The sequence below is a fragment of the Myotis davidii genome, unplaced genomic scaffold (assembly GCF_000327345.1).
Source record: "Myotis davidii unplaced genomic scaffold, ASM32734v1 scaffold143, whole genome shotgun sequence".
Taxonomy (NCBI): Eukaryota; Metazoa; Chordata; class Mammalia; order Chiroptera; family Vespertilionidae; genus Myotis; species Myotis davidii.
Genome location: NW_006294876.1, coordinates 2,215,734 through 2,242,727, shown reverse-complemented (window position 1 = coordinate 2,242,727; position 26,994 = coordinate 2,215,734). Strand labels below are relative to the sequence as shown.

Below are 26,994 nucleotides of genomic sequence, written 5' to 3'. Positions count from 1 at the left end.
AGGGAGAGGGATAGAGAGCCAGAAACATCGATGAGAGAGAAACATTGATCAGATGCCTCCTGCACACCCCCTACCGGGGATGTGCCCGCAACCAAGGTACATGCCCTTGACCGGAATCGAAACTGGGACCCTTCAGTCTGCAGGCCAACGCTCTATCCACTGAGCCAAACTGGTCAGGGCTAGAATTTAAGTTTTACATCACTCCCTTACCAGATCAATTTCAGACACATATAACATAACCGCATTCCAAAGATATTTGTCATAGACCACTAAAAATGCATATGGTCCAATAAATAAAAATGTCTTCAACCCAGTGACTGTACACCAAAATAATCTGTAGAAAATTAAATGTCCATTAATCACAGCAATTCCAAATCATTGTTATGATCAACTTCTTTTTCCTAAGGAATAATCGAAGTCGACCCAACTGATTGGATGATTTTGGGAAACAGCCAGAATTAGAAGCCACCTCTACCAGGTTTTAATGGATGATTCTATTATTAGCTTTCTGAAAGCTCTGTGGCCAGTGATTTAACTTTTATGGTTCAGATTTTCCTCCTTAAAATGCAATTGTAATACCTAATCTACACATTCAGCAGAATAGTATGAAGATAAATTAGAATTCATCAACTAGCACTCAGATTTTTTCAGAGATGGTAACTGTGTAAATACAAGATATGATTATTAATTTAAAATCAATGGTGAATCTATGTGGTGAGGAACATTCATTCACACTAATCACAAAACCATTATAGCTTGCAGCAGGTTCATTGTACATAAGTGCCGAATGGGGGGCAGCTTTACCAGGGAAACCACTCATTTTACAAAACCTTATTCTTTTTTTTATTGATTTCCTCTGAAAGGCCAGAAATCAGATCTTTTGCTAGAGCTTAAAGTCACTTTCTTGGCATACACTCCTGGTAGCCCTTTTCTGAATACATAAATCTACCCAGTATTCAGAAATAAATCCCACAGGTCTTCATAGAACATTTTGAACCAAATTTAAAGAGAGAGAACTACTTGAAGTTTTCATGAAGACACAGCCCTCTTAAATTTCCAGCTTCATGTGCTGCTGCTTAATTGCATTTCAATTAAGAATAATGCTTAGATTGTGTTTTATTCTCCATGAGCAGTCAGAATTACTTCTTGCCTTTTAGAAGATTAAACTTTACTGAAATATGAGGAACCCCATCGCACCCCCAAGGTTGTCCACTGTAATGTAATTTTTTCTTCTTTATATATTCTGGAGTTGGAGCAAACACCTTCTGTACTAGTGGTTATGAGAAGAAATGATGACTGTGATCACTGAAATCCAGGAGTAAGCATTCATTCAACTCCAGTTTGTATGTTGGAAAACCCAGCTGCTAAAATCCATATTGCCATCCTTTCTTACTGAGCGGTCTCCTCTGGTTTCATAATGGGGAACTCACTTCCTCCAGTGGCTGTCACTCTCCGAGTAATACAAGTTAAGCCTTAAAAAGGATTTATCACCTTGACATTTTAGGTCATATGAGAACAGGCTTAAATTTACTTTTCCATCTGAGTCACTAAACCTGAAGGGAAAATCAATAATTTCTATAAAATGTAAGTATTAAATATTTTAGGATACTTGCTACATTATTAATGGCATGGATATCAACAAGCTATGATTTATGGGAATTTGGGGTTTTAAGAGTTGAGCTCTGTGTGTGTGGTTGGTTTTATCATTTTCTTGCCAGTAACATTTAATTGGAGCACCCAGTTATTAATGTGCAAAGAACATTTTTGTTAGGGAATTATCTTTTAAAACAAAGCAGGATTAAATAGTTTCTGGTTTCACTAGAATAAAAGCAACTGTTTATATAGATAAAAGATATCCCAGATTTCAAAGTGGTGTGTTAGTTGAAATTCTTATATATTGTAGAAAATAAGCTAATTACCCAAAGAAATGGTGGGGCAGACTATCAGGTACACTCTCTGTGCATGCACTTGAATACACACTCTCTCTCTCTCTCTCTCTCTCTCTCTCTCTATATATTTTTTTTATATCTGTTTATTTTAACACAGACAAATGGTGTGTTATAATGTCCAATATTTTTAATCAAATAAATATTTTGATATTAACGACCAAAGCACTGGTCAAACTTTTATTTCTTATGTTACCAGCCTCAGCTTTTGTCCAAATAAGCTTGGTTATTTTCATAATTTAAAGGCCAAATTTTTATCAAGGATATATTTTGATAGTCAAGCACTGTGCTATATGCTTTACATGCATGATTTTATATCTTGATGGAAACTTTACAAATAGATACTGTGATTGAACAATTTCACAGTTGAGGAAATTGAGACGTACGGAGATTTAACTTGTCCAACATCATGAAGATATAAGAATCAGAGGTGAAAGTAAAGCTCAAATCTGTCTATAAGCAAACATTGAGTACTATAGTCCTACTCATGTTAAATGTCCAATTTAAAGCAGTCTCCCCTAGTCATGCAATGATAACCAACTAAAAGAGACCTTGCTATCAACTGAAAGTAGGTATCTCCCTAAAATTCATGTTGAAGCCCTAATCTGTGATGCAATTGTATTTAGAGGTGGGATCATTGGAAGGTAATGAGGGTTTTCTTAAGTCATAAGAGTGGGGACCTTGTGATGGAATTAATGTCCATATAAAAAGTGGGAGAGCCCTGGCTGGTTTGGCTCAGTGGATAGAGTGTCGGTCTCCGGACTGAAGGGTCCCAGGTTCGATTCCAGTGAAGGACACATACCTGGGTCCAACGTGCAGGAGGCAGCCAGTCAATGATTCCCTCTTATCATTGATGTTTCTATCTCTCTCTTCTTTTCCCTTCCTCTCTGAAATCAATAAAAATATATATTTTTTAAAAAAGTGGGAGAAACATGAGTTCTCTCTCTCTCTTGCTCTCGCTCTCACTTTCGCTCTCTGCTCTCTGTTGTGCATACACGGAATGGCCATGTAAGGATATAGAGAAGATAGTTATCTGCAAGTCAAGATGAGAGCCCTAACCAGATGCTGAATCTGCCAGCACCTTGCCCCTGGACTTCCCAGGCTCCAGAACTCTAAGCAATAAATGTTTGTTACTTAAGCCACCCAATCTGTGGTATTTTATTTTAGGAGCTCAAAAAGGCTAAGACAGACCTTGTAGATAAACTACATCACCCTCATTTAAAATATGAGTAAATTAAGTCCTGGAGACTGTGGCTTGGGCAAAGTTATGCAATTAGTTGCCATTTTTAACATCCTTGTGCGTCACTGCCACTTATATCTCTAGGAATGCCAGTGAAACAGCCCCTTTCTTCCCTCCCTCTCACGGGAGGGAAAGGGATGGGAACCTTATTTGAAGGCAACACTGTAAGTGGTGAGACCTTCATCTGGTGAGCTGCACTCCCCTTGAGCCTTCCCAGGAAGTACAAGGCCCTGATTAAACCACAAAGAAACAAACACAGGTTAAAGCCCTGGGTGCTGTTCAATCAAAAGGGCTCTTGGGAAAACTAAGGAGCTCACAACCCCCAGGAGATATTTGGCCAGAAAAGGCCTTTGATTGTGACAATGTCCAAGATTTCTAGATTAAATTTTACTATTCTCCCTTGTCAAAGTTATTCCTCTCTCCTTCTCCCCCTCTCTCTGAAATTTGCACATAACTAAACTCTACAAATATTACCCTGTGTCATTCTGAGAAGTCAGGGTGCACCCAAAGAATGGTGACTTTGGGTCCCATTTGATCCCGTTTAAGAACAGTAGTTTAGAGTCAATCGCATAAAGTAGTCCCACTTTTGACATCTTAATTTACATCCTTACTCGGAAGACTACAGCATGTTTAGACCAAAGAGGGTCAACTGAATGAGACTTTGGTTCAAGATACACTTTGCTGGGATCATCTCTGCTGGAATGTAATAAAATGCATTAACCCTCCTGGCAAATTTTCCCAACTGACGCCAAATTTAAATTCCCAACTGTCCTGGAAACATAGATGTGAGTATAGAGGTGATCATTTTTCAAGTCACTCCTCCATTGTTGAATCTTGTTAATATGAACATTGAAAAAAAAATGTAAGTCATTGTTCTATGTATATTGAATGTTTTTGTTGGAGTAAACTATGGATGAAGCTTAAATGAAAAAAAAAACAAAACAAAAGACACCAATGGAAAAAAATATAAAACTTAGAGAGATAAAGACTGAAAGTAACACATAAGTCATCACAGAAGTCACTAAGCTCACCAAATAAAACAAGGCTATAGTAAACTGATAACTTAAAAGCCAAGTCTCTGGGAACTACAATGTCCTGATTGCATATAGAAATTGTTGTGAACCCATATCTGAACAAATAATGTAAAGAAAATCCCACATACAATGCACTCCCATCTATAAAATAGGGGTTGATTTTTCTATTGTTGAATGTAAATTTTAGATATACATTCAAAGAACCAAGTTGAAAATGGCAGACTGTTCATGAGAGCTTAAAGCTTAGAGGCTCAACACTCAAACCACTAGTACTAAAATCTGAGCAAAAAAACAACAACAAAACATTATAAGGAAAACACATTATTCAGAAACATCCCATGACATGAAAATATTTGGCATTAGAGGCTGGAACATTCCCAAATATTGATGATCTAACCCACCCCACATCCAAAATAGATCACAGGGCACAGGAAGAAATGACGATTGAATAGTGAAGACCTTAAATGACTGTTTCTTGAGAGCACACAAAGGAAAATTGATGGCCACTGTCCTATGACACTGCCACTCTCTATCCTCTCTCTGCCCAATGAAATCTGCCGTCAGCAGCTTGATGCAAACAGCACATTTGTGCTGCATCTTTAATGCTGATGACATCACTGACTGGGAGTAGAACAAGATGGCAAAGCCAAATTCCAATAAGAAGTGCAATATTTTACTAACTGGCAGTGAAAGGGCCTGACATAGGTTGGAATTTCTCCTTGACCTGCCATCTTATTTCAGTGAATGACCAACCCCCAAGTCAAGTCAGCTGAAACCTGGGAGTCACCTAGACTCCTCTATCCTTTTGCATTAAATTATGCTAATTCTGTCTTCTTAGCAAATCTGAAATTTAAAAAACATCAATCAGAGAATCCCCTGAAAGAAGCTCTCTCCAACATTTACATGATGAAGTATTAAACATGCTTCGAGATCCAGACGCTCTCATCATTTTTTTCTGACCCACGCAAAATGAATTACTCCCTCCTGCCTGCTACCTCTCCACACAAGAAACGCCTGCACTGTTTTACCTGTTACCCACACTGGAACGATTTGCTAATATGCCTGTGAGCCTCATCAGCTGTGTGCTTCCTGCGGACAGGAACCCTAGTCCTACTTCAGTGTCTGGTACACAGTAGGAATTCAATAAATATTTACTCAATGAGAGGAAATGAAGAGACTAGCCATGATTGGAATTTAAAGGATAACAAAAATTAACTTAATTTAGTTGTGACTGCCATGAAAACAAAGAGAGATCACAAGTATTATTCTATGACGCATTAGAGTAACATCTTGATCTCAGGACAAACAGATGTACACTCCAAGACTAGAGGTGGAAAAGGCCCATATTTTATGACAGTGGACTGTGGGTCATGGGGAGAAGGTGATGATGATGGTGGTGCATGTGTGTGTGTATGTGTGTGTTTGTATACAGACAGACAGATACAGAGGAGAGAGAGAGAGAGTCTAACAGGGGTAGAAGAGCTATAAAATTCTCTACAAGGATTTTTTTTCAGTCCTAATAAATTATAGCAGCCACTCCCATAGTTTTATTGGCCTGGTCATTAAGTGTTTGCCTGCATCAACCAATAATCAAGCCAAAGAGTTACAAAGTGATTGCAGCTAGGCCTAAAGTCTATAAAACAGGTATGGATTCCAGGCAAACAGGGAGAATAAAAAAGATGCTGTCCATTCATCTGACCATTGCTTTTCTAAGAAGCCAATCTATCACTTAATTATTTTAATGATTTATTTATTCCTTAGTAGATAGGAGACTCCTGATCTTTTGATTACTAGCCCTGGAGCACTAACATACCATTGGTATATTTACAAAATATCCCTCAAAAGCTGCAAACTTTGTCATATGTTATAAAATACATGATGTTATTTTTTAAAAAAATATTAAAAGAATTCACTGGAGAGAAATGTTATATCACCGGAGTTTCTACCCAAACTTGCTTGGGGTCAAGAAAAACCTACACCTACAGATATAATTATTTCAAAAACAGAAATAAAGGAATGAGCTCAATACTATAAAAATAGATAAAAAAAGATATCCTAGAGTTCTCATAAAACTAGGAGCGTGGATTAGATAATCAGTTTAATTTCAGTTGAATGCAACTTCAATTCTGTCTTTCAATTCATGAACAGATGAAACACCTGCAGCAAAGAGGTAACATTATATATCAGAGGAATCAGAAGTGGACAAACACAGTTACTGAGTTTTAAAATTAGAAAATGTGGGCTCTGGCTTCATTCGACCCCTTCATTGTGGGGCACGAAGTCTCTAAGGACCAGAGAAACCATATGGTTTGACAAAGGGTCCATGGTTAGTTAGCGTCCAAGCCCAGAATGAAAGTCAGAACCTTGAGGCCTGGTCCAATGTGCTCACTCCTCAATAACTCAAATCGCAGGAGCCAACCTTGGGCAAAGCCAGTCCTCACTGTCCCTCTCCAGCCCAAGGGATATTTTACCGACTATGAAGCAGTGTGAATCAAAATCCCTTTTCAAAAAAACCAGACGTGGGGCTGTTAAGTTCTCCTCTGGCCTTTATCCTCTGGGGTACATTACAGCATTTGGATAGGAGATGGGAGGATTACAGTGACCCTCGCAATTATAATAATAAATCTGTCTCCATGCCCAATGGAACAGTATGTGGTTAAAAAACTGATCAAAATCCATCTTGTGTGTTAATTAAAGCTTTTTGGATCAGTAATATACTTTCTATATCTCTATTTATGGCCCACACGCTAGTATATAGACCAAAGCCAGTTCTTAGAAGGATACTATTAATAGACTTTCCTCATGGGAAGTAGAAATAAACACAAAGAATTTTTCCTACAATGGACAAACAATCTACTGCAAACTCACAGAGCACAGTTATTAATCTTCAGGGTAAAACTAGGCATGTATTGGCTGTTTTATTTTTTCAGGGTGAGAATAATATCTTTAGAAATATAAACTGAAATATCTAATTAAAACCTGCTTATCTTTGTGACCTGTAATAGGCTGTTTCATTTCTTGTGGCCTTGCTTTTCATTTCTCTTACATCATATAGGCTGTGTGTAAAAATTCCAAACAGAAGCTACTATCTAAGCATAAGTAACATTTCTAACTCTTCCATTTCATTCACAACAGTCAGGTTTGTATAATTGCAAATACTGATAAAATTTTAACCTGAATATAAAAATGCTCAGACCTCTGGTTTCCCTAATATTTTATTCTGTGATCTAGCAACAGAATGTTTAAAATTCTCATAACCACTCTCTGGAAGATAGTGGAGTCACAGACAGAGTCAAGTTGCACACGCACATATATGTGCACACCTGCACACAGAGTGAGGCCACTAGAGCTGTTGTCTCCTGACCTCTCAGCTGCTCTCCATGATCACGGAGGGTGTGTCCCAGATTCTTGGATGTCCTTGGCTTCCTAGACCCACACACTTCAGGTCCCGGTAGATGATAGCCACAACCTGGTGTGCCTAACCCTTCCCTCTGCTGTTCCTCCCTCACTCCAGCCTGGAGTTTTCCCTTCTAGAACCCATTCCAAGTGCAAGCTCTGAAACTACCACCCATTGTTGACAACCACCACCTCCGATGCCTCTCACTCACTCACTTTCTTAATTTCAATGTATCCTGCCCCACTTCCTGAAGAGTCTGGGCCCCTGGACTGTGTAGTCTCTCCCCGCTCTCCCAGCCTCTTTCTGGCTGCGGCTCCTTCCCAGCAGCTGAGAAAGCACGCCCATCCTGTAATCACACCCCCACCACTGGAGGTGAAAAGCAAGGCTGATCCTGCTGCTGTCTTCTAGCAACTGCATGCAAAACCCCATCGTAGCCCAATCTCACCATTTCACGCTCTTCACTTATTCTTCATCCCATTGGGTAAAAAAGCAGAGCTACATAGCCCTGTAGATTGGGACCACCCCTGCTCTCACCTCAGGCGGGCACTCAATTATGCCCAACGACGTCTCTTAGCTCAGCTTCCTCCCCCAAAGCTCACGAGGCTCCCCTCAGACTACTCATTGACAACACATGAATGGATATGTCTGTCTTCCAATGAAACTTTATTTATGAGCACTAAATTTTATATTTGATATAGTTTCCATATGTCATAAAATAAAACAAAATTCTTCTTTTGATATTTGTCAACCATTTCAATATGTAAAACCCATTCTTAGCTCATGGGCTGTACAAGAACATCCCTCTGCTATTTATATCTCTATCCTGCACTCCAGGCTTTGGACACAATAAATGGCCAGTAGATGACTGACACCTCTTTGGCTAGACTGCCCAAATTGAGAGAGATGGCTCAAAGAGTCACACCGTGTCCTAGAGGAAATGGAAGGCAACAATAACAACATATTTCATCAGCTATGCTGCTGATTATGCTGATATTTCTCCAAAAGAACTTGAACTTTACAAGGTCAAATGAAAGAAAGGTATTGGGTTGGGTTTTCTCTTCAGAGGAGGCCTAAAATGTTCATTAGCTTTAAGAGACCATGAAGGGCAAGTAACCAAACAAATTCCCTTCTATTTGTTTCCTGGGGTTTTAAAAGCAGCAATATCACCATAACCAACATGATAATAATCTTTAGAAAAATTGGTAAACATCAATATGACTAAGACATACAAAAGCCTATAATTTGTACCTCCAGAGCAAAGAGATAATAATAGCCTACATCTCAAAACATATAAAGAATACACATTTGTTTCCTCTCTAAGAATTTTGAATTACAAGCAGCCACTCTGCCTCTCCTTCCAAAGGGCCTGACCAGGATGTGCTCAGAAATTAGAAACCTAAAGGACCCAAGGCTGGGGCTGGTGTTGAAGAATAGACATCTGCTTGACTTGCATCAGAATTTTTGTATAAATGAAGTTGCGGCATTTCCTGGGACAAAAAGCTCGCTAAGATATTCTGAAATTGAGAAATAATGACCTGTGCTTATAAAAGAATTCTAAGAAGTCGTTCCAAAGAAGCTAGCAGAACATGCAACTCTGGGAACAGTCATGGCTGCGGGGTGACAGGCCCCTTCCTTTCAGCATGGCCAACCTCACAACCCAGTCCTCAGCCTGGGACGAACTTTGAAGGGAAGCCCAGAGGGGCTCTGGGCCAGAGTGGAAGGTTTGTGTCCACCCTGCACTAACTGGCAGCTGTGCAAAGGTCTCCTAAGTAGCCAAACTGTAGCACTGCATGAATGTAGGTCCCTGATCAAATTATAGATCAGGAAATGGAATCATTTCCTAGAGCAAAGGTGGCTGGTAGTTTTCTTGTGTTAAAAGGAAAATTATGATATGAAGATTCAATGAGGAAATACTGGGTGAATCAACTTCCCTAGTTATTTTGCCGAACACTGTTTGAGTTTGTGTGTTTTTCACACCCCTATGATGCATGCAGACTTACCCTCATTAGTGCTTCCCCTGAACTCAGAATGAGACAAGGGCAACACCTTCTGCAGTGCATTTTCCTGCACTGTAATGCAAAGTGCCAACCTCCACTTAGGCAGCTTTCCACATCGCCCTCTGTGGCTGAATGCTGACCTGTTGACATGCAAAGCTGCTTTCCTGAGTGAGCTCAGTGCTCAGATCCCAGACTTGGTGGTGATGGTGGTGGTTATGGGGGTAGGAGGGGGTGGAGTATGATGAAAGGTTGGATCTGGGCTTCCAATATTTTGTGCTTTTAAAATATCAACTGAACACAGATTGGAAGCCTTAGCATCAAACTGGCTGGCAATTTTGAATGGGGTGGGGCAGGTGTGGGGTGTAGGCAGCTGACAGCTATTGTCTCTACTCCCCACAGGGAAAGTATTTTCAATGTGGAGATGGCCCGTGTCCAGTCACACTGGATTCTGTGGTCCTGGCTCTCCTTAGGGAAGGTGAGGACATCCACAAACACCTCTGTGCAGGACAGCACTGGAGCGGGCCCTAAAAAATGCCGCCAACATGTATGTTCTCCTAGTAATCTTACATTTTCACTTGGAATACTTAATAATTTTATAGATATCATTTTACATTTATCTATAAGTATTTGGGAACTTAAAAAATGCTCTGTCTCTATAATGACCCAGGAGTGGACATTTTGCAGACCTGGCCCACCATTGCCCTTCGAAGCGCATTCATCTATGTGGTTGCCGACTCTGTATGGTGGCTATGCAGGAACTGGATGCTCTCCTGTGCTCTCCAGCCAACTCACTTTTCTTCTGCTCTAAATTACGGCATTTCCATTCCAATGCTAATCTCTTTCTAACTCTTTCAGTAAATGTGTTTTCATCTAAAATACTTTAGAAAATATTGTCAGGTTCTGAATCATGCTGAATGAGAAGTACCAGAGACCCTGGAAAATTTTAAACAGGAGTGAGTCTAGAAGTCATATTTTGCTTGGAACGCACTAGTATTTTTTTTCTTTAGTTGATTTACTTTCTTAATTATGCTTTACTTAAGCTAATTGATTTGTGCTTGTTGAAAGTGAGCCACAGGAAGGAAGATGACCTGAAAGCACCATTTCAGGAGGAAACGACCTGGCATTAGACAGGCAGACAACTGGTCACCCTCAATGGCAAGAACTCATTTGTGGTAACAGAGACTTTGATTATTCTAAAATTATTTGTCACACTTCTTCATCTTTCCTCATACACTATCAAAGAATTAGAAAATGTACATTTTAAATTTCATGTCCATAAAATGTTAAATAAGGTGTTCCTTTTAGCTGCTTTGCCTGGAGAAAAAAAAAATGAGCGAAGTGGAGCAATATCAAAGGCAAGAGAGAAACATTCACTTGGCTTTTAAAAATGTAAACATGTGTCTGATATCATCAGTCTAAAACCATAGGAATATGTTGTGTTTATTTATTGTCCTGAAGTTCTATAATGAAATGTGAATAAAAGTTACCGACTGGGAACTCTAAATAGTTTTCCTGTGTGTACAAGTTTCCAAGTTGCTTTGGCTAGATATATTACCAACTCTGAAGAACAGATTTTCAACAGGGCTACAATAATAGTGATAAAATTTACATGGATTTTTAAAAATGTATTTCGATTTAAAATACAGTAAAATAAAACTTTATTTCAGAGAGTATGGAATTTCTGCAGAGGAGCATTTTTTTTCAGTATTGACAGTGATTGGTACAGCAAGGAGAAGATATTTTAATCAGATCCTCACTCTGGTACATCTCGGGCTATTTTTTTAAATTCCCTAATCTCTACAGCTTTCCAATGCAAGACAGCATAAACAATCATAATATACTTTATTTCAGTACTTTAAGAGAGCCCTGAGAAATAGTTGTGGTTCCTGATGGGAAAAGTATGTGTGTGCGAGTGTGTGTCCTCCATTCTGCATGCTTGTGCTTTAATTTGAGAAATAGAAACATACAGAAAACAAGCAATAACAGAACCAGTACTTTAGCCATAGAGCCAAGTGACAGAGAGAAGCAATTTTTCTTAAAGCAATTTCAGGAATCGCTTTCTACACGAACAAAAAAAGGGACAGATTGAAGCATGAAATCCCCTCAGTGTTAACAGTATAATAGAAGAAACTGGCCAGGAGCTCCTAAGGGCCCGGGGGAAGGCAGGGTTTGTGAGAGGTGGTGATCTCTGACTTCGATCACCCCTGCTGGATTTCATTTTTCAGAAAGAATAAGTGGCATGTTACCACCACAGATCATCGGTCTGTGTCCCTGCACATTACGACCCTGGCATCGGAAGACACCAGGCAGGATGACCTGCATATTCACACGGCCCAGTGACCACTGTTATTTTCTTAGATAAAACTGCCCCAGAGACTGAAATAGTCACAGAATGAATTAAGAAAACCACTCTAATGGTGTTAAATATAGTTGCAACTACCAATGGCAATGTCAGAAAGTGACATGCAGACTTGTCAAGGTATGGGAAACCCGGGACTCCCGTATATTGGGGATGGGGAGATGTAAACTGGTAAAGCCTTTTTAGGGTGCAAAATGTTAACATGTGCATATTACTCAAACCAGACTTTCCACTCCTTGAAGTCTGGCCAACAGAAATACATAAGAGGATGTCCTTTGCAGCATTGTTCATAAAGGCAAAAATATCCATCAACAGAAGAAGAAAGTTCAAGAAAATCCTAAACATCCATTCTATTGAGAAAAGAGCTCGAGATCATATTGTTGAATGAACACGACTATTTGTTTAACCATATGAATAGTTTTGATCCTGCTGATGTGAAAAATATGCATGTTAACCTAATGAAAAAGAGCTGGAGGATATGCATCAAGATGTTTGAGTGGGGATGTTTCTTCAAATCGAGTGATGTAACAGAGCAGTGTGAGTAAAAGGGTCCATCTTAAACTTTATATATTTCAGAATTATAAATACAAAGGTGTCTCTTAATTTGAATCTGTATATATTTACGTGGACAATTAAGAAAAATTTTAAAAGAACAAAAGTAATCCAAGTTTTTAAATTTTATAATCATAATTAATTCGTTCCTTCCCTTAGAATCTCAGGGAAGATTTTTCCAGACACGGACTTGGCACCACACTGTGGTGTTAATGATTAGGTATAGCACTGTTATATCTATTTCAGGAATCCCACTAACATAATAGGGTTTCAGTTTTAGCTCGTTGCTTCTACAAGAAACTGAACTGACCTCTACGCTACCAGACACTAAGTGACTTAGTTACTGCCCTCCCTCTTCAGATGCAAGTGAATCAAATGACTCCCTGTCCTTATGGCCATCCCTTAGTTCCTCAATCTTTGAGTCATTGAGAAGCACATTCCTCTGTGGCCCAAACTTGCTTTGAATAGCAGGACCAATGGAAGTGAGAGCCTTCAATTTCCTCCATGTGCGAAGTGTGGAGTAAAGAACCAGGTGCTGTATGTACCCAGTGCCATCTGCTAAGCATTTGCTCTTCATTTCTGAGTTTGCTAACCTTCCTTTGTCTGCTGTGCAAATCTTCTTAGGAGGGAGTCTGTTTTGCTTATTGCTTCTCCCTAAATTACTAGCCCTGGGCTACCACATTTGGGAGGTTTCAATCCTTTAGATTAGTTTTCCGGGTGCACAATGATAGTCTGAATGCCATCTATTTAAATATTTAAAAGAGCTCCCTAAATATAATATAAAGTGTTCTCTCTTTATACCTCCATTTCCGTAAGACATGTCTCCCTCTTATAGCTCTCCATCTACCTCTTCACCACCACCATCTCACTGTTAGTCCCCTTCCTTCTCTTAATACTCTTGAACTCATTTTCACTGTAGGAAACACAACCTATTTATATGGACATGGTGCAGCTTCTTAATCAAATTTTTATGCATATACCATTCCATTACCTAGACATCTGTCCAATATGGTAACCACTACCACATTTGGCTATTTAAATTAAATTTAAATAACATTAAGTTTAATATTCAATTTCTCATTCTCACTAACCACATTTCAAGTGCTTAATGACCAAATGTAGCCCGTGTCTATGGTACTGGACAGTACAGATATACAATGTTTTCATCACTGCAAAATGTTCCATCCATCAGACAATCCTGGTTTAGGTATTTCAACTCTAATAGTACCCAGACCCTTGGGAGAATTCAAAACTTTAACAGCAAATAGAAACTGGGTCTCAGGAAAGCAGGAAACTTATTAATAATGAATGAAAGCAACAACAAATTCACTGTGTCTGGAAATAAGTAAATAAATTTCCCACGTAAATAAATTTTCTACAAATATTTACATTTCTATTTAATAATCCAATAAGACTCTCTTCCTAAACATGACATACACTGGCTGGATTATAACAATTTTTTTATTGTGGAATTATCTGTAGATTTTCAGAATTATTATTGAAAAAGAACATTTATGAAGCTGCCAACCTGCTCCTCTCATTTAGGTATAAACAAATCTGAAAAGCTTGGATGAATAGGAATGTAGGAATGTTTTCAACCACTTTAAAGCCCTCTGAATGGCAAGGCAGTCTTACATCCTCCAACAGTGACATGGGGCCATCTCCCCATTTGCCAAGTATCTACTTATTCGTCAGCCTACTTGGCTCTCACTTCCCCATGAAATCTGCCTAAATCCATCCACTCCCTACACACAACACCCCAGCGTTAATCTCTCCCAGCTTTGTCCAACCACCATCTCCTGTGCATACCTGCCTACTGTGCACAACTCACTGCGTTCTGGTTACCTACTTACACGTCTGTCTGTCCTGCCTGTGGGCTAGAAGCTCCTTGTTGGCAGGAAAGTTACTGACTCTTAATTATTCTCAGCTTCTAGCATGATGTCTGGCACATAGAAAGCTCTCAGTCTATACTTATTAAACTGAGCTGAGCAAATTGGGCTCAGAGCTGTAAACCTGCTTTTCACTCAACTCTGACTCCAAGTCTTGCTGTCAGGAGTATTTGAGGTATAATCAATATAATCTACTTTGTCACTCTCTACACTTAATTAGAAGACATCTGAATTAATTTGAAATGTTAGCTATGATCTATTTGGCTATTGTTAGCCTCCCTGTTTTTGTTTTCTTTACTATAGTAGTTTCCTAATTTCTTGGGGGGAAAAAATAAGATTTTCTCTGGGCCAACAGACTAAATAATATTTCCAAGTAAAATCAAGAATGTTATTTAATCTGAGTTCTTTAATATTTTTTTAAAATACACAAATAAATAATTGACTAATGGCACTTATATTGCTGAAACAAAATACAACAGTATTGTCAATATTTAAAATTTATATAAAAATTCACTCTCCAGAGGTGCCTCCAGGAAACTGTCCATTGGTTTTTGTTCCTAAGAAATTTGACTTTATAAAATGGGAAACACCCATATTTCAAAACAGAATCCCAAATATGTCATATATTACTGAAAGATCAATTAGTTCATATGTATGTGGTTTTTAAAGCAGAATTCTAACATTTTTTATTAAAAGTCTGGCATTAGCAATCAAAATTTGAGGAATAGTATACCAAATGCAAGCTGTGGAATTTAAGAAAATAATTTCCTGACCAGGAAGCACATGGCCCTTTTTAGTTAATATCAAGAAAATCAACTGGAATTCTTTTTCCCCTCCAGGTTAGATTGGGAGCCTAGTGGTTCCTTTGTTTTATACCTCTCCTTTGAATATTAATGGCACACCACATTTTACAACATTTATGCGGAAACACAGAAGAAACACTATCTCTGAATTTGTTGAGGGAGTTGTAGAATAATTTTGTAATTCTCTGTATTTAGAGCACTACCCTAGAGATTACATTTGTATAGAGATTTAGCATTTCTAAAAGCATGCATAGGCATTATCACACTTAATGCAAACTGTTCTTATACATGATTAGCTCAATTATTCAGGCAACATCTGTTCAGTTTACGTATTATTCATGACATTTCCCTGCCTTCTTTTTTTCCTTTCTGGACTGAAATTTGATCATTTTGTTTCTTATTAGCTTTGTACTAGTGACAAAGGAGAAAAATAAGATAAGGAGAGGGAATTCAGGTTGATCATATTTTAAAATTTATAGTTTTTTTTAGAAAAAAAATGACTTAGAATATAAAACTGCAGCTAAATTAAGGCTCTGGTGAGTAGAGGCCTTCGTGTAAGTTATTTAAATTATTTCAATGTTTGTGATTTACTCAAATGCCCTTAATTTACAACTTGCAATGAATAACAGTATTTATTAGTCATTATTTCCCTTATTTAGGCCTGTGAGCTAGGGATGATTATCCCCATTTTTGTAGGTGAGAAAACAAGGATATGGACAAAGTTGATGTGTCCAAGCAGAGGCCAGTATTAGAGGCCTCGTGACCTGATCCCAGCTGAGCATCCATTCCCTGAAAGCAGTGCCTATGAGAAGGCGTGGGAGGCTCCTAAGACACAGATGGGCCTGAAGTTTCTGCTTCGGCAGGTCTAGGGTGGGGCCTGAGAGTATGCAGATACTGCTACTGCTGGTGCTCCTCCGACCACACTTTGAGAACCACTATTTTAAAAACCATAGCTGCCCACCTCAGCTCTTTCCACATCCCACTAAACTGTAAACCACATCAGAGCAGGGAAAGTCTCCTTGATACGGTGTTGCTCCTCCCCATTCCTGCCCCACATTGTTGACTGGTAGCCATCAAGGTGCCTGGGGCCCCTCATATACCACATAAACACTGTATGTATGAGTCTGCTCTCATTTCTCAGGGAAGCAACAGATCAGTCAAGTGTAGAATCTGTTTAAGCTAAAATGTTTGATCCTTTTTCTCTTTTAAGCCACTAAGTTTAATAAATGAAACAAAGAGGCGCAGGACAGCAAAGAAAACTGCCCCTAAGTCCCTGCCTTCGGGGAACCTGAGTCCCTGCCCCTGGGGGAATCTGAGTCGCCATGCCATGATGTGAGACCTCCAGGTGTGGGTCCTCTCCCCAAATGCACACCATCACCACTAGCAGCCATCAGTGCTACCCCAGCTTTGTGAAGGGCGACTGATTTGCTCTTACTCCCGAGAAATAAATGACTGTCCTTCTATTACCCATCCTAAAAAATTTGACTCCTCCTTCCTTTACATTGCAAAATATGTCACTTAAAATGGGCATTTTCCTGTTCACATTTTTAAACTACTTAGGAATGTCGATGCTATGCTTTTAGAGAAAGGTGGCCAGGTTGTGACGCCCCAGAGAGTCATTAGTTCACTGGAGAACCAAGATCCTGCGAACCACAACATTCTATATCACATCCGACTGGCGCAAATGTAACAGCTGCAAGAAATGGATTACTGACAGTTTGTTAGCGTGTAACATCTTGGTCTTACCTATGCACACTAGATCCATAAAACCATACATTCCATAGCAGATTTGAAAAAGGATGTCCTTCCTCTGCCACACTGCATAGGGGCTGAAGGCGGACCAGAGGAGCCAGGTGACACTCGCTATTAAGAACAGGGATCCTAGGATTACAGCAATCATCTGAACTTTCTCAACCAGTGTTATAGAAATGCTTTGCCACTAAAAGAAAAACAGAGGCATGTAAGAAAAAAGGTGCTGTGTATAATTTGAAAAGAAGAAAAAAAAAACCCAAAACAGTTTCAGCCCCATGTTTCTCTTTATAATGTTAGACCCTTTTCAATCTGATCGGCCCCCAAATTAATTTTTCCATTTCATCCAGGCTGTACAAAATAGAGAAGGAGATAAATATTAATGAGCTGCCTTAACTTCGTTATTTCCAGTAATTCGCCATTCTGTAAGTTTAATCTCATTTTAGTCCAGATAACAGCACTGAGAGCGAATGGCTGAGGAATATTTAGTACCTGGGAATTACATTACCATCTTTCATGCATGCAGAGAATTAAAAACTCTGAAGGAACACGGGGAGGACACCTCGGTTTGGAAGTCTGTTTTACACTGATCATTTTGGCTACTGCAAAAAAAGGAATTTCTTGTTTTGTGAGGAAATGTTAAAAAACAAATAATTAAGCAATATAGCAGCAAAAGCTGAAAAAGCTGTTTAAGGTAAAATACTAGAATAATTATAAGGGAACTATAAAATGCTATGTTATCTGTTATTCTTAAATTTCATATACTTAGATATTATTGACTTTTAATTATAGGTTAATCCATGAGGCCATTTTTGTCAAGATTTAGAATTTGTACACAAATGGAGCATCTTTGAAACTCACAAGCTGTATAACGCTTACACTACTCAATGGGAAAGGTAATTTGAGAGAATTTACAGCACAAATGATCAAAAATTTTCAAGGGTGTTATCGACTTGAGGTAATTAAATAGTCATGTTCTCACTTTTGTGTAATTGAGACAGAAACAAAACTAAAGTTATCATGGTTTGCCAGCAAACAGTGAAACACAACCTGTAGAATCGAAAAGAGCTCTGGCTGTAGCAGTGTATGGCACGTCAGAAGAATTCCCGAACAGTTTAAATACCTTTAAAGCCAAAGGCGCTTAAGCAACTGGGTGAACCTGGTATTTTCTTAAACTCTTTACTTACCTGAAGTCTGAATATGTGCATCCCCAAAGGGCAAGTCTATCACTACCCACAACTTCCCTCTCTCCCTCCCACTGTCTTGCTGTCTCTTCCACCATAAAAAATTTACATATAATACTTAAGTATGCATTTGACCATGCATATTCATGGGTACTCTTAAATTCTACATGTATGAAAGATTAAATATCAAAATGCATTAGAAATATTTCATTTCCTGAAGTCATTTAGTTTTGTCCTTTAAAAAACAGAACCAACTGACAAAGTTTGGTGGAAATTCTATAAGAAAGAGATTTCTAATCATCTTAAGACAAAGATTCATTTATTGAAAAGTGGTTCTTACTGTTCACAATTCTGGATGAATAATAATTAACCTGGATCAACATTATTTTATCGTTACCAATCAACCAATGTTGTATTTCAAGCATGTATTTGAAGTCAGCTTTTCACTCACTTCCTGACATAATTTTAAACACATTAATTTCAAACTGCTGGGCATTTGAATTTTAAACCATTTTGAATTTGGTTTCACCAAACAAGTGTGAAATGTCAATATCTGCTGTTTCTGTTTAGTTTTGACGCTCACTAAAATTTGCATTGAGTACAATCCACATGGTGAGCAATATAGAAAACTACTTCTAACTTGCACCCATCCTAGATGGGCACTCCCCTGTCTGTATGTATTAGGCCACCCTCTACCAATTAAGCACATCAGATAGATGAAAACAAAGCATACGTTTAAATCCATGAGGCAAAGGTGTTTGCCAGTAATCCTTTATGTTACAGATTCATTACATAATTTTAGTGGAGTTAAACTTAGCTCAATGTTGTATAGTTAATTATATTTAGCTTCAATTAGGCTTACTAATTAATTGATCCAAGACTGCTTGCATGCCAATTCAGTAATGAATGGTGGCGGGAGGCCCTACTAGACACTAGGTGGGGATGGTTTGATTGATGCGTCTAAGCTGTCTCCTGGGACACAGGGAATTGTGATGGCTTGGTCTCAGAGTCAGCAAGACTCTGGGGGGTTGGGGGGAACTTCAGGTGGCAGGCTTCTAACACCTGAGGCTTTGCTGTTCCTTAACAGAAAAGGTGGATGATTAAAGGGACAGACTTACTAGGAAAAAGATGCTGATGCGTCATACTTGTTTGGTGATACCAAATTTAAAATGGTTTAAAATTCAACTACCTGGCAGTTTGGAGCCAAATTTATGGCAAGAAGCAAAGAAAAAAAAAGATCTCAATGACAGTACATTGGGAAGCTTAATTGTTTACTATTGTCATAAACATAATTTCTCCTTGTGGCTCTAAGAAGTTGAGATTTTTGAAGCTTATTTTTAAAGGAAGATAAACTGCTCGTGTCTATAATGAGCTCACTGAAATTTTTCGTTTTATATCTCTTTGCTAGCAATGCAAATCTGAGTGAAAGTGCATTCATGTTCTTCATAAACTGATAAAATTAATACCATTTCACTGAATAGCTAATACGAACAAGCCATTACTGAAACCAAAATTATTAAAACAATTGTGAACATAGGCATTTCCCTTTGAACACTGAAAGTATCTTGGTAATTTCTTTGCCTACCAAATAGGGATCTTTCTTATTTTTGCAATTATGTGGAATTTGTTCACTTTCTTTCCCCAGGAAAAATAATAGTGCTTCCCACCACTAGGAAACACCCACCTATATCTTGGCCCTGGACATTATCTAGAGCAGTGATGGCGAACCTATGACACGCATGTCAGAAGTGACACACGAACTCATTTTTTTGGTTGATTTTTCTTTGTTAAATGGCATTTAAATATATAAAATAAATATCAAAAATATAAGTCTTTGTTTTACTATGGTTGCAAATATCAAAAAATTTCTATATGTGACACGGCATCCGAGTTAAGTTAGGGTTTTTCAAAATGCTGACACGCCGAGCTCAAAAGGTTCACCATCACTGATCTACAGGCTCAGCCTAAGGGACTGCGCTAATGGATCATTAGCTTGGACAATAAAAGCAGAAGATGAGTCTCTCGAGCCTCCTCTCTTTACCCTGACAGTATCCAAGGCCTGGATTTCAGTTTGTAAGACGTTTCTGAATCTTAAACAAAATTTGCCATCTGCTGAGCACACTTTCCTCCTCTAAAACTTGAGATGTGTGTATGCACATATGCTTTTTCCACTTAAATTTCTTCCTAATTTTGAAAAGGGAAACAAAAGAACAATAACCAAATTGGCTCTAAATAATTTCTATTATTTTCCTTCCATCACATTTGGATGTGTGTTGACACTTTTACATTCCTGAAGAGCTGTTCAATTTTACACAAATGATGGGACCTGTTGTTTCTAGCAAAGTAGGGGCCATTGGCTCCTCTTTTGGAAGTTCATCCTTATTTAGTGAACTGGAAGTCATTTAATATTTAAGTAGAGCTAATATATGCCAGACACTTTTCTAAGAGGTTACATGTATGAGCTAACTTAACCCCCATGACAACTCTATTAGGGAGGTACCATTATAATCCCCATTTTGAAAATAAGTAATCTGAGGCAGAGGGGTACACAATTTGCCCAAGGTTAATCTTTAACCTAGTGAGAAATGGGGAATGAGATACAAACCCTGGTAGTCTGGCTCCTAGGGTCATGCTCTAAACCCATACACCACACTGTGTAGTAATTCCACCGAGCTCTGATAATAATTAATTGCACACACTCTGTCTTTGCAAGTGCCAAGGCAATTTTCCTGATTAAAAGCTTGGAGTCTATCCTCTCTGGATCTACTGAAATAGCTTTGCAGCTGGACTTCTAGCTGTGAATCATTCCCGGATCCTCTGTGTAACTCCCAAGTCTGCGTTACTAATGAAAGATCTGCCCCTGCTGGGCGGACTCTCAGCTCCCTCAAGGAGGGCTCAGTGGTCATGGTTCAGCACACATTCCCAGTGCCTGGCACATAACTGTTGCAGGAAGGATGAAAGAAAATATGGAGAAATATTATGAGGGAGAGAGGGAAGGAGCGGGGACGGAAGTTAGAAGGAAAAAGGGTGGGAGGAGAGAGGAAGAGAGGTACACTCTGACTTCTTTGGATTCTCCCAAGTGCTATGTGCTTTTAACTTTGGCCCCTCTCTGCCTTTGAGCATGCTCCATCTTCAGCATGCAATGTCCTTCTTCCCTTTGCACCAGATGAGATCTTGCATCCATCCGCAACAGGTTTTAATGCATCTGAAGCTACCCATCTTGTGCTGCTCCTCTTTTAAGCAGAATCCCTCTCTCTGGACCCTGCAATCCAATGTTTATACTTTAGTTCTGATTTTTTTTCTCACTTGGGTCCCAGATAGGTGTTTAGCTCCTTGTTGTCCGTGGACTGCAGGTTTCATAACAGGAGAAGAGCAGTCCCCTCTCCCTTTATGTCCACCAAGAGCTGAGCACACTGCTGGGTCTCAGGGCGGGCTGCCCCAAATATCCCCAAATGGCATATTGATTCCTTTGAATTAAAGTTACTTGACAAGCAACCAGTGCAAGAAGGGCATACAGATCCTCCCTGCCTTGAATGCAGGATATAAATCTCCCCTGTGAAAGGGGCCCTCCAGGCTCCAGCAGGGTAGGGGCGGGAGGGGGGAGGGTCCTGAGAGAGACACCTCACCACTGAGTTAAGGAATCCAGGGCCGAGAAGCTCACATAAACAACCCTGTTACCCCTTTCTACCCAAGCCCAAACTGTGTTTAGGTTCCTCACCAATGAGCATACGAACCTAGGTGTCTTTGTTCTATCACTTCTTCACAAAGTTATTGTTTCTTGGCCTAAAAAGTATAAAAGCTGCTGGCTGGTCAATCTGAGAGTATCATTTTTGATTTCCTGGGGGCACATATTAAATTGTTTTTTTCTCCTGATAATCTGGCCTTTTTCAATTTTATTATTAGTCTAGTCATAAGAACTCCAGAAGGGAAAGGGGAGACCACCGAGTAAATGCTTTAAATACACGGTCTCCTGACTAGTTTCCACCATCTCTCTGACTGCTAGGCTACCATCCTCTCCACGCCCATTGTATCACTACTCACAGGATCAGGTACAGCTCTGGCCAAACCACCAGTGAGTGGAGAAGTGAGAATTTAAACCCAGACCCGTCTCCAAAGCCCAAGTTCTTTCTAAAATGCCTTTCTCTGTGTCTGGACCTAATTATACCTATCTAAAAGGTAGTGACAGAAAAAAGTCAAATATGAAAAAAGCAGCTAAGCAGAGTGCCAACTAAGTCTGACCTATAGTTTTCTAAATGGCATCCTCAAATTTCTTGAATCTGAAAGTTGCAGTTTGTTAAATGAGTATTAACATAAAGACGGAAATTTCAAAGAATTCTTTCTTTTTAATTTTAATGATGTTTAAAAGGAATTAAATAAACTCATGTTGGAAATTATTTAATAATTGACATACAACTGTCCGTAGATGCACCAAGTAAGGTCCACTAATTATAAAAAGATTCAAATACTCATGGCCTAGAATTGAGTACCATTTTGTGTGAGGGCCTGTGTTATGTGGCACTCTGTGAGAAATTAGATAAGTATCCAATAATTACTAACGACTGTGAAGCAATGACAAAAATCATTGCCCTTACCAATGAAATCTTACTAATCAACACAGGTTTATTACTACCCTCAGAGAAAAAAAAGGATAGAAAAGAAAGCTAAGAATTTTCTTTAAAAAAATGATGGAAGCCTAAGCCAAGGTAAGACCAACAGTTTCGCACGTGTACAAATGTATTTCAACCAGTAAGATAAGAACGAAAGGAAGGCATAACTCAATGAGGCCTCCAGGATGCTATTTAGAAGCTGTACATGTCACTCCATTGTTTGAAAAAGGTAATATACCTTATCAATTTAGAACTCAATTTTCTCTCTAAAAATAACAAATGCTCAGAGAGAACAAGGTTGAACTCCGAGAAAGTAGATTCATTCAGTGTGTACTAAATCATTTGGGCTAAAGTACTGTATCCTTTTTGTTTTAACAAGAAGGCTAGATATGAATCATAAGCTAATAGATTTGTAGTAGGATGATTTATTGTATGCAGGTGACAGGTGGGATTACTCACCAGTGTCACAGGAGAGAACACCTGCTCATAAGAGGTGTCTTCCTCAGTAAAATGAGTTTAGCTAAAACCTATTTTCAATCATCTTTAGATGGCTTTTAAATTGAACCACTAAAGTTGAGACTTGAAATGCTGGCAGAAAAAAATCTCAATGTGTAATCAATTTGACATGTGGATACGGCATTCAATTAATTATACGCCTATTCTTTGTAGAATTGTATTTCTAGGCTGCATGTTAAAAGTGATTTCATGGTGTGGGCTGTGTCCTCTCTGACTGAAAGACATCTTCATAAACTTACCAGAGCTGAGTTAAATGTCAGACATAGGAAATTTGCCTTGCCTCTGAGAAAGGTGAAATCTAAACAACCTGCAGAAAATAATTAGAAAAGCATAAAACTGCTTATTTAAAACATTAATAAAATTGATAAGACTCTAGCAAGACTAACCAAGAAATGAAAGATACAATCACTGATCCTACAGATAAAAAGAGGGAAATTTTATAAACAACTTAATGCCAATTAAAACAATAACACTGATGAAATAGACACATTCTTTGAAAAGCATAACTTATAAAAATTGACTCAAGAAGAAATAGAATATATGAATAACCCTATATAAGATAAATGGAATTTTTCATCAAAAGCCTTCCACAAACAAATGAACAAACACCTCCAGAACAAGAAGGTTTCACTGAAGAATTTTATCAGACATTTAGAAAATATAATATTAATCTTACATGTACTCTTTCAGACAATAAAGGGCAGAATATTTCCCAACTCATATTTTGAGGCCAGCATACACCTGATACCAAAACCTGACAAAAACATTATGAGGAAATAAAAAATCCAGACCAATATTCTTTATAAGCATAGATTTTTAAAAAAAATCTTCCACAAAACATTAGTGAAGCAAATCTAGCAATATATAGTGAGTGAAGTTTATCCTAGAAATGCAAGGCGGATATAACATTCAAGTATAAGCCAATGTAACTGATTTTATCAATGAACTAAAAAAATATATTCTCTCAATAGATGTGGTAAAATTATATAACAAACACCTATTTATGATATAAAAAACAACAACTATGAGCAGAAAGAAAACTCCTTAACCTGAAAAAAAAAAGTCTGCAAAACACTTAAAACTAAAATAATACTTATGGTGAAAAAAAAAATGCTCCCATACCTACCCAAGATCAGGAATTACACAAAGATATCTACCCTTATTCCTTCGATTAATTATTGAACTGGATGTCTTGATCAATGGAATAAAGCAAAAATAATAATAATAAGTATAAAGATTGTAAAGGAAGAGGTATAAAAGTGTCTCTATGTGTGGATGACATAATAATCGATGTACAAATTCTTATGAAATTGACAAGAAAACCTAATAAAAAATTAGGGAATTAATTTAGCAAAGTCTGAAAATATGAGGTCAATAAATAATGATCAATGATATTGAATACCAGTAGCAAAAAGATTTAAAGTAAAATTACAAAAACAATACTACATTAAAAACAACAACATAAATCAGAAACTACACAGGATTACAACTTTTAAAAGTTCACCTACAAATCATTGCGAAAAGAAATTAAAGAAGACCCAAATTAGCACTTAAGAATTAGAAGACTCACTACTGTTCAGATACTCACTCTCCCCAAATTTAACTTCCACACTTAAAATAGAAGAAAAATAGTATCAGAAAAACAAAAGTTTCTTATCATTGTTTACATTATTGGAAAAAAAAACTATTCCTGTAGAATAATCATCAATCGGTTGACATTATCAATTAAATTGTAACTCAACAGTGATTTAAAAAGAAAAACAAATCTCCAAATTGTTGGTTGCCATTTCCACAAGAAAAAACCCTCTGAATCACTTTCTTGTGGGAAACAATCTTCACAAGTGTTCCCTTGGCTATTGGGTATTCTTCGAGGGACAGTGTCTTAGCCACAAATCATTGCTTTATTTAATTAAAATACTTGGAACTAGATCATGTGACCAACAGAAATGCAGAGGGGTGGGTGGGTAGCTTCCCATGAAGGGTTCACATTATTGTACAGAACTCAGAACATCAATGAAATTTTTTCTTCCAGAAATCCGGAAATCCCAAGAGGGTTGATGACCCATGTTTCATGACTATGGAGATGTGCTCAATGTGGTTTGCACCTCGAGGTGAGGGTCACCTTGTATGTTCCTGGGGGTTAGTGTCCAGGACTGTTGGCCTGAGCCCTAGGATTAAAGGAGAGAATTTGTCTTTTCCCAGAAAGAAGTCCCTGAGGGGAGATGAGCTCCAAGAAGACTACACTCCAGTACCGAGATTCCTCCCAGCTTTCCCCACAACAACTGGGCTCAACTGGGGTGGACACATGAATAGGCAAGGCTACCCTTTGACTTCAGAGCCCGAAGAATAAAATCCCGTTTGAATCCAAACAAAGGTGAAATGGGCCTGAGGCTACATGCAGTAGCAAAGGGACTAAGAACCCAGGGGTAGGCCAATGTGATCCAACAAGCCTGGCCAGCTTGAAAATTCAATTCCAGAAGGGGAGGAAATTAATCCAAAATGAAGGTTTAGTTACTAAGCGAGAGGCAAGACTAGCAGAGCCCAGAGACATTCAGTAGGAGAGATGCTAAACGGGAGAGGCATCTGTGAATGGCCAGGGATCAAGACACTAATTGCACACCTGAGATGAGCCTTTCTAAGAAATGTCTGTCCAGAAAACCCTTTCCTTTATTACCCAGATGCCAAGTCTGTGGAGATAGGAGACTGAGTCCTGAAGACTATCTGGCTGTTTCCAGATTCACAAGAAGTGGTAGACCAAAGGGGTAGAAGATGTGAAGGTTTCTTATAAAAGACTAGTGGCCCGGTGCACGAAATTCGTGCATGGGGGAGGGTGTGTTCCTCAGCCTGGCTTGCACCCTCTCCAATTTGGGACCCCTCAAAAAATGTCCTGCCAGTTTACAGGGATCGGGCCTAAATCAGCAGTTGGACATCCCTCTCACAATCCAGGACTGCTGGCTCCTAACCACTCACCTGCCTGCCTGCCTGCCTGATTGCCTCTAACCACTCTTCCTGCTGGCCTGCTTGCCCCCAAATGCCCTCCCCCAGCCTGCCCCTCCTGCTGGCCTGCTTGCCCCTACTTTCCTTCCCCACTGGCCTGCTCATCCCCAACCATCACCCTGCTGGCCTGCTCACTCCAAACTGCCCCCCTGCTGTCCTAATCAGCTCCAACTGACCCCCACTGCTTGCCCCCAACTGGCCCTCCTGCTGGTCTGATTACCCCCAATGGTCCCACCACCCCCACCAGCCTGATCATCCACAAGTGCCCTCCCCTCTTGACCTCTAACCGCTTCTACCTTGGCCCCACCACCATGGCTTTGTCCAGAAGAACATCTGGAAGGTCTCCTGGAAGGTCTCCCAGTCTAATTAGCATATTACTCTTTTATTAGTATAGATACATTTGTCTGTAAATATGATTATGATTGCAGATATGAGTAGGACCAGGTAAAATTTTATAGAATGGGCCTTTTATTACAGATGGTTTGCCATGTATGCATTTTTTCTAAAGAAGTAAAAATTACTTTAAAAAATGTTTCAGAAAGACTTTGAGAAATTTACAATATCTGCTTTTCTTCCAAGAAAGTTGTCCCTTTTATGCCAGAGTGAGAATTATTTGTATGCTGTGTATGTCAGCATTGTGCCACTGTGACTGGGAGGCACTTAGCTTGACTTGAGAGTAATTATCTTGCTCACTGGCTGGGAGGGCAGAGGAGATAAATACTCG

At 38.8% G+C, this 26,994-nt stretch overlaps 1 protein-coding gene across 1 annotated transcript in view; it reads right to left on the bottom strand.

Annotated features, from left to right (window-relative positions):
- MARCH11 (membrane associated ring-CH-type finger 11) overlaps nt 1-26,994 on the bottom strand; it is a gene marked incomplete at its 5' end in the record, with an annotated part of 89,280 nt that overhangs the window by 5,130 nt on the left and 57,156 nt on the right. Inside the window, one exon of the mRNA XM_006769449.2 lies at nt 16,964-17,156. Coding sequence (XP_006769512.2) covers nt 16,964-17,156 — 193 coding nt within the window. The remainder of the gene's footprint in view (nt 1-16,963; nt 17,157-26,994) is intronic.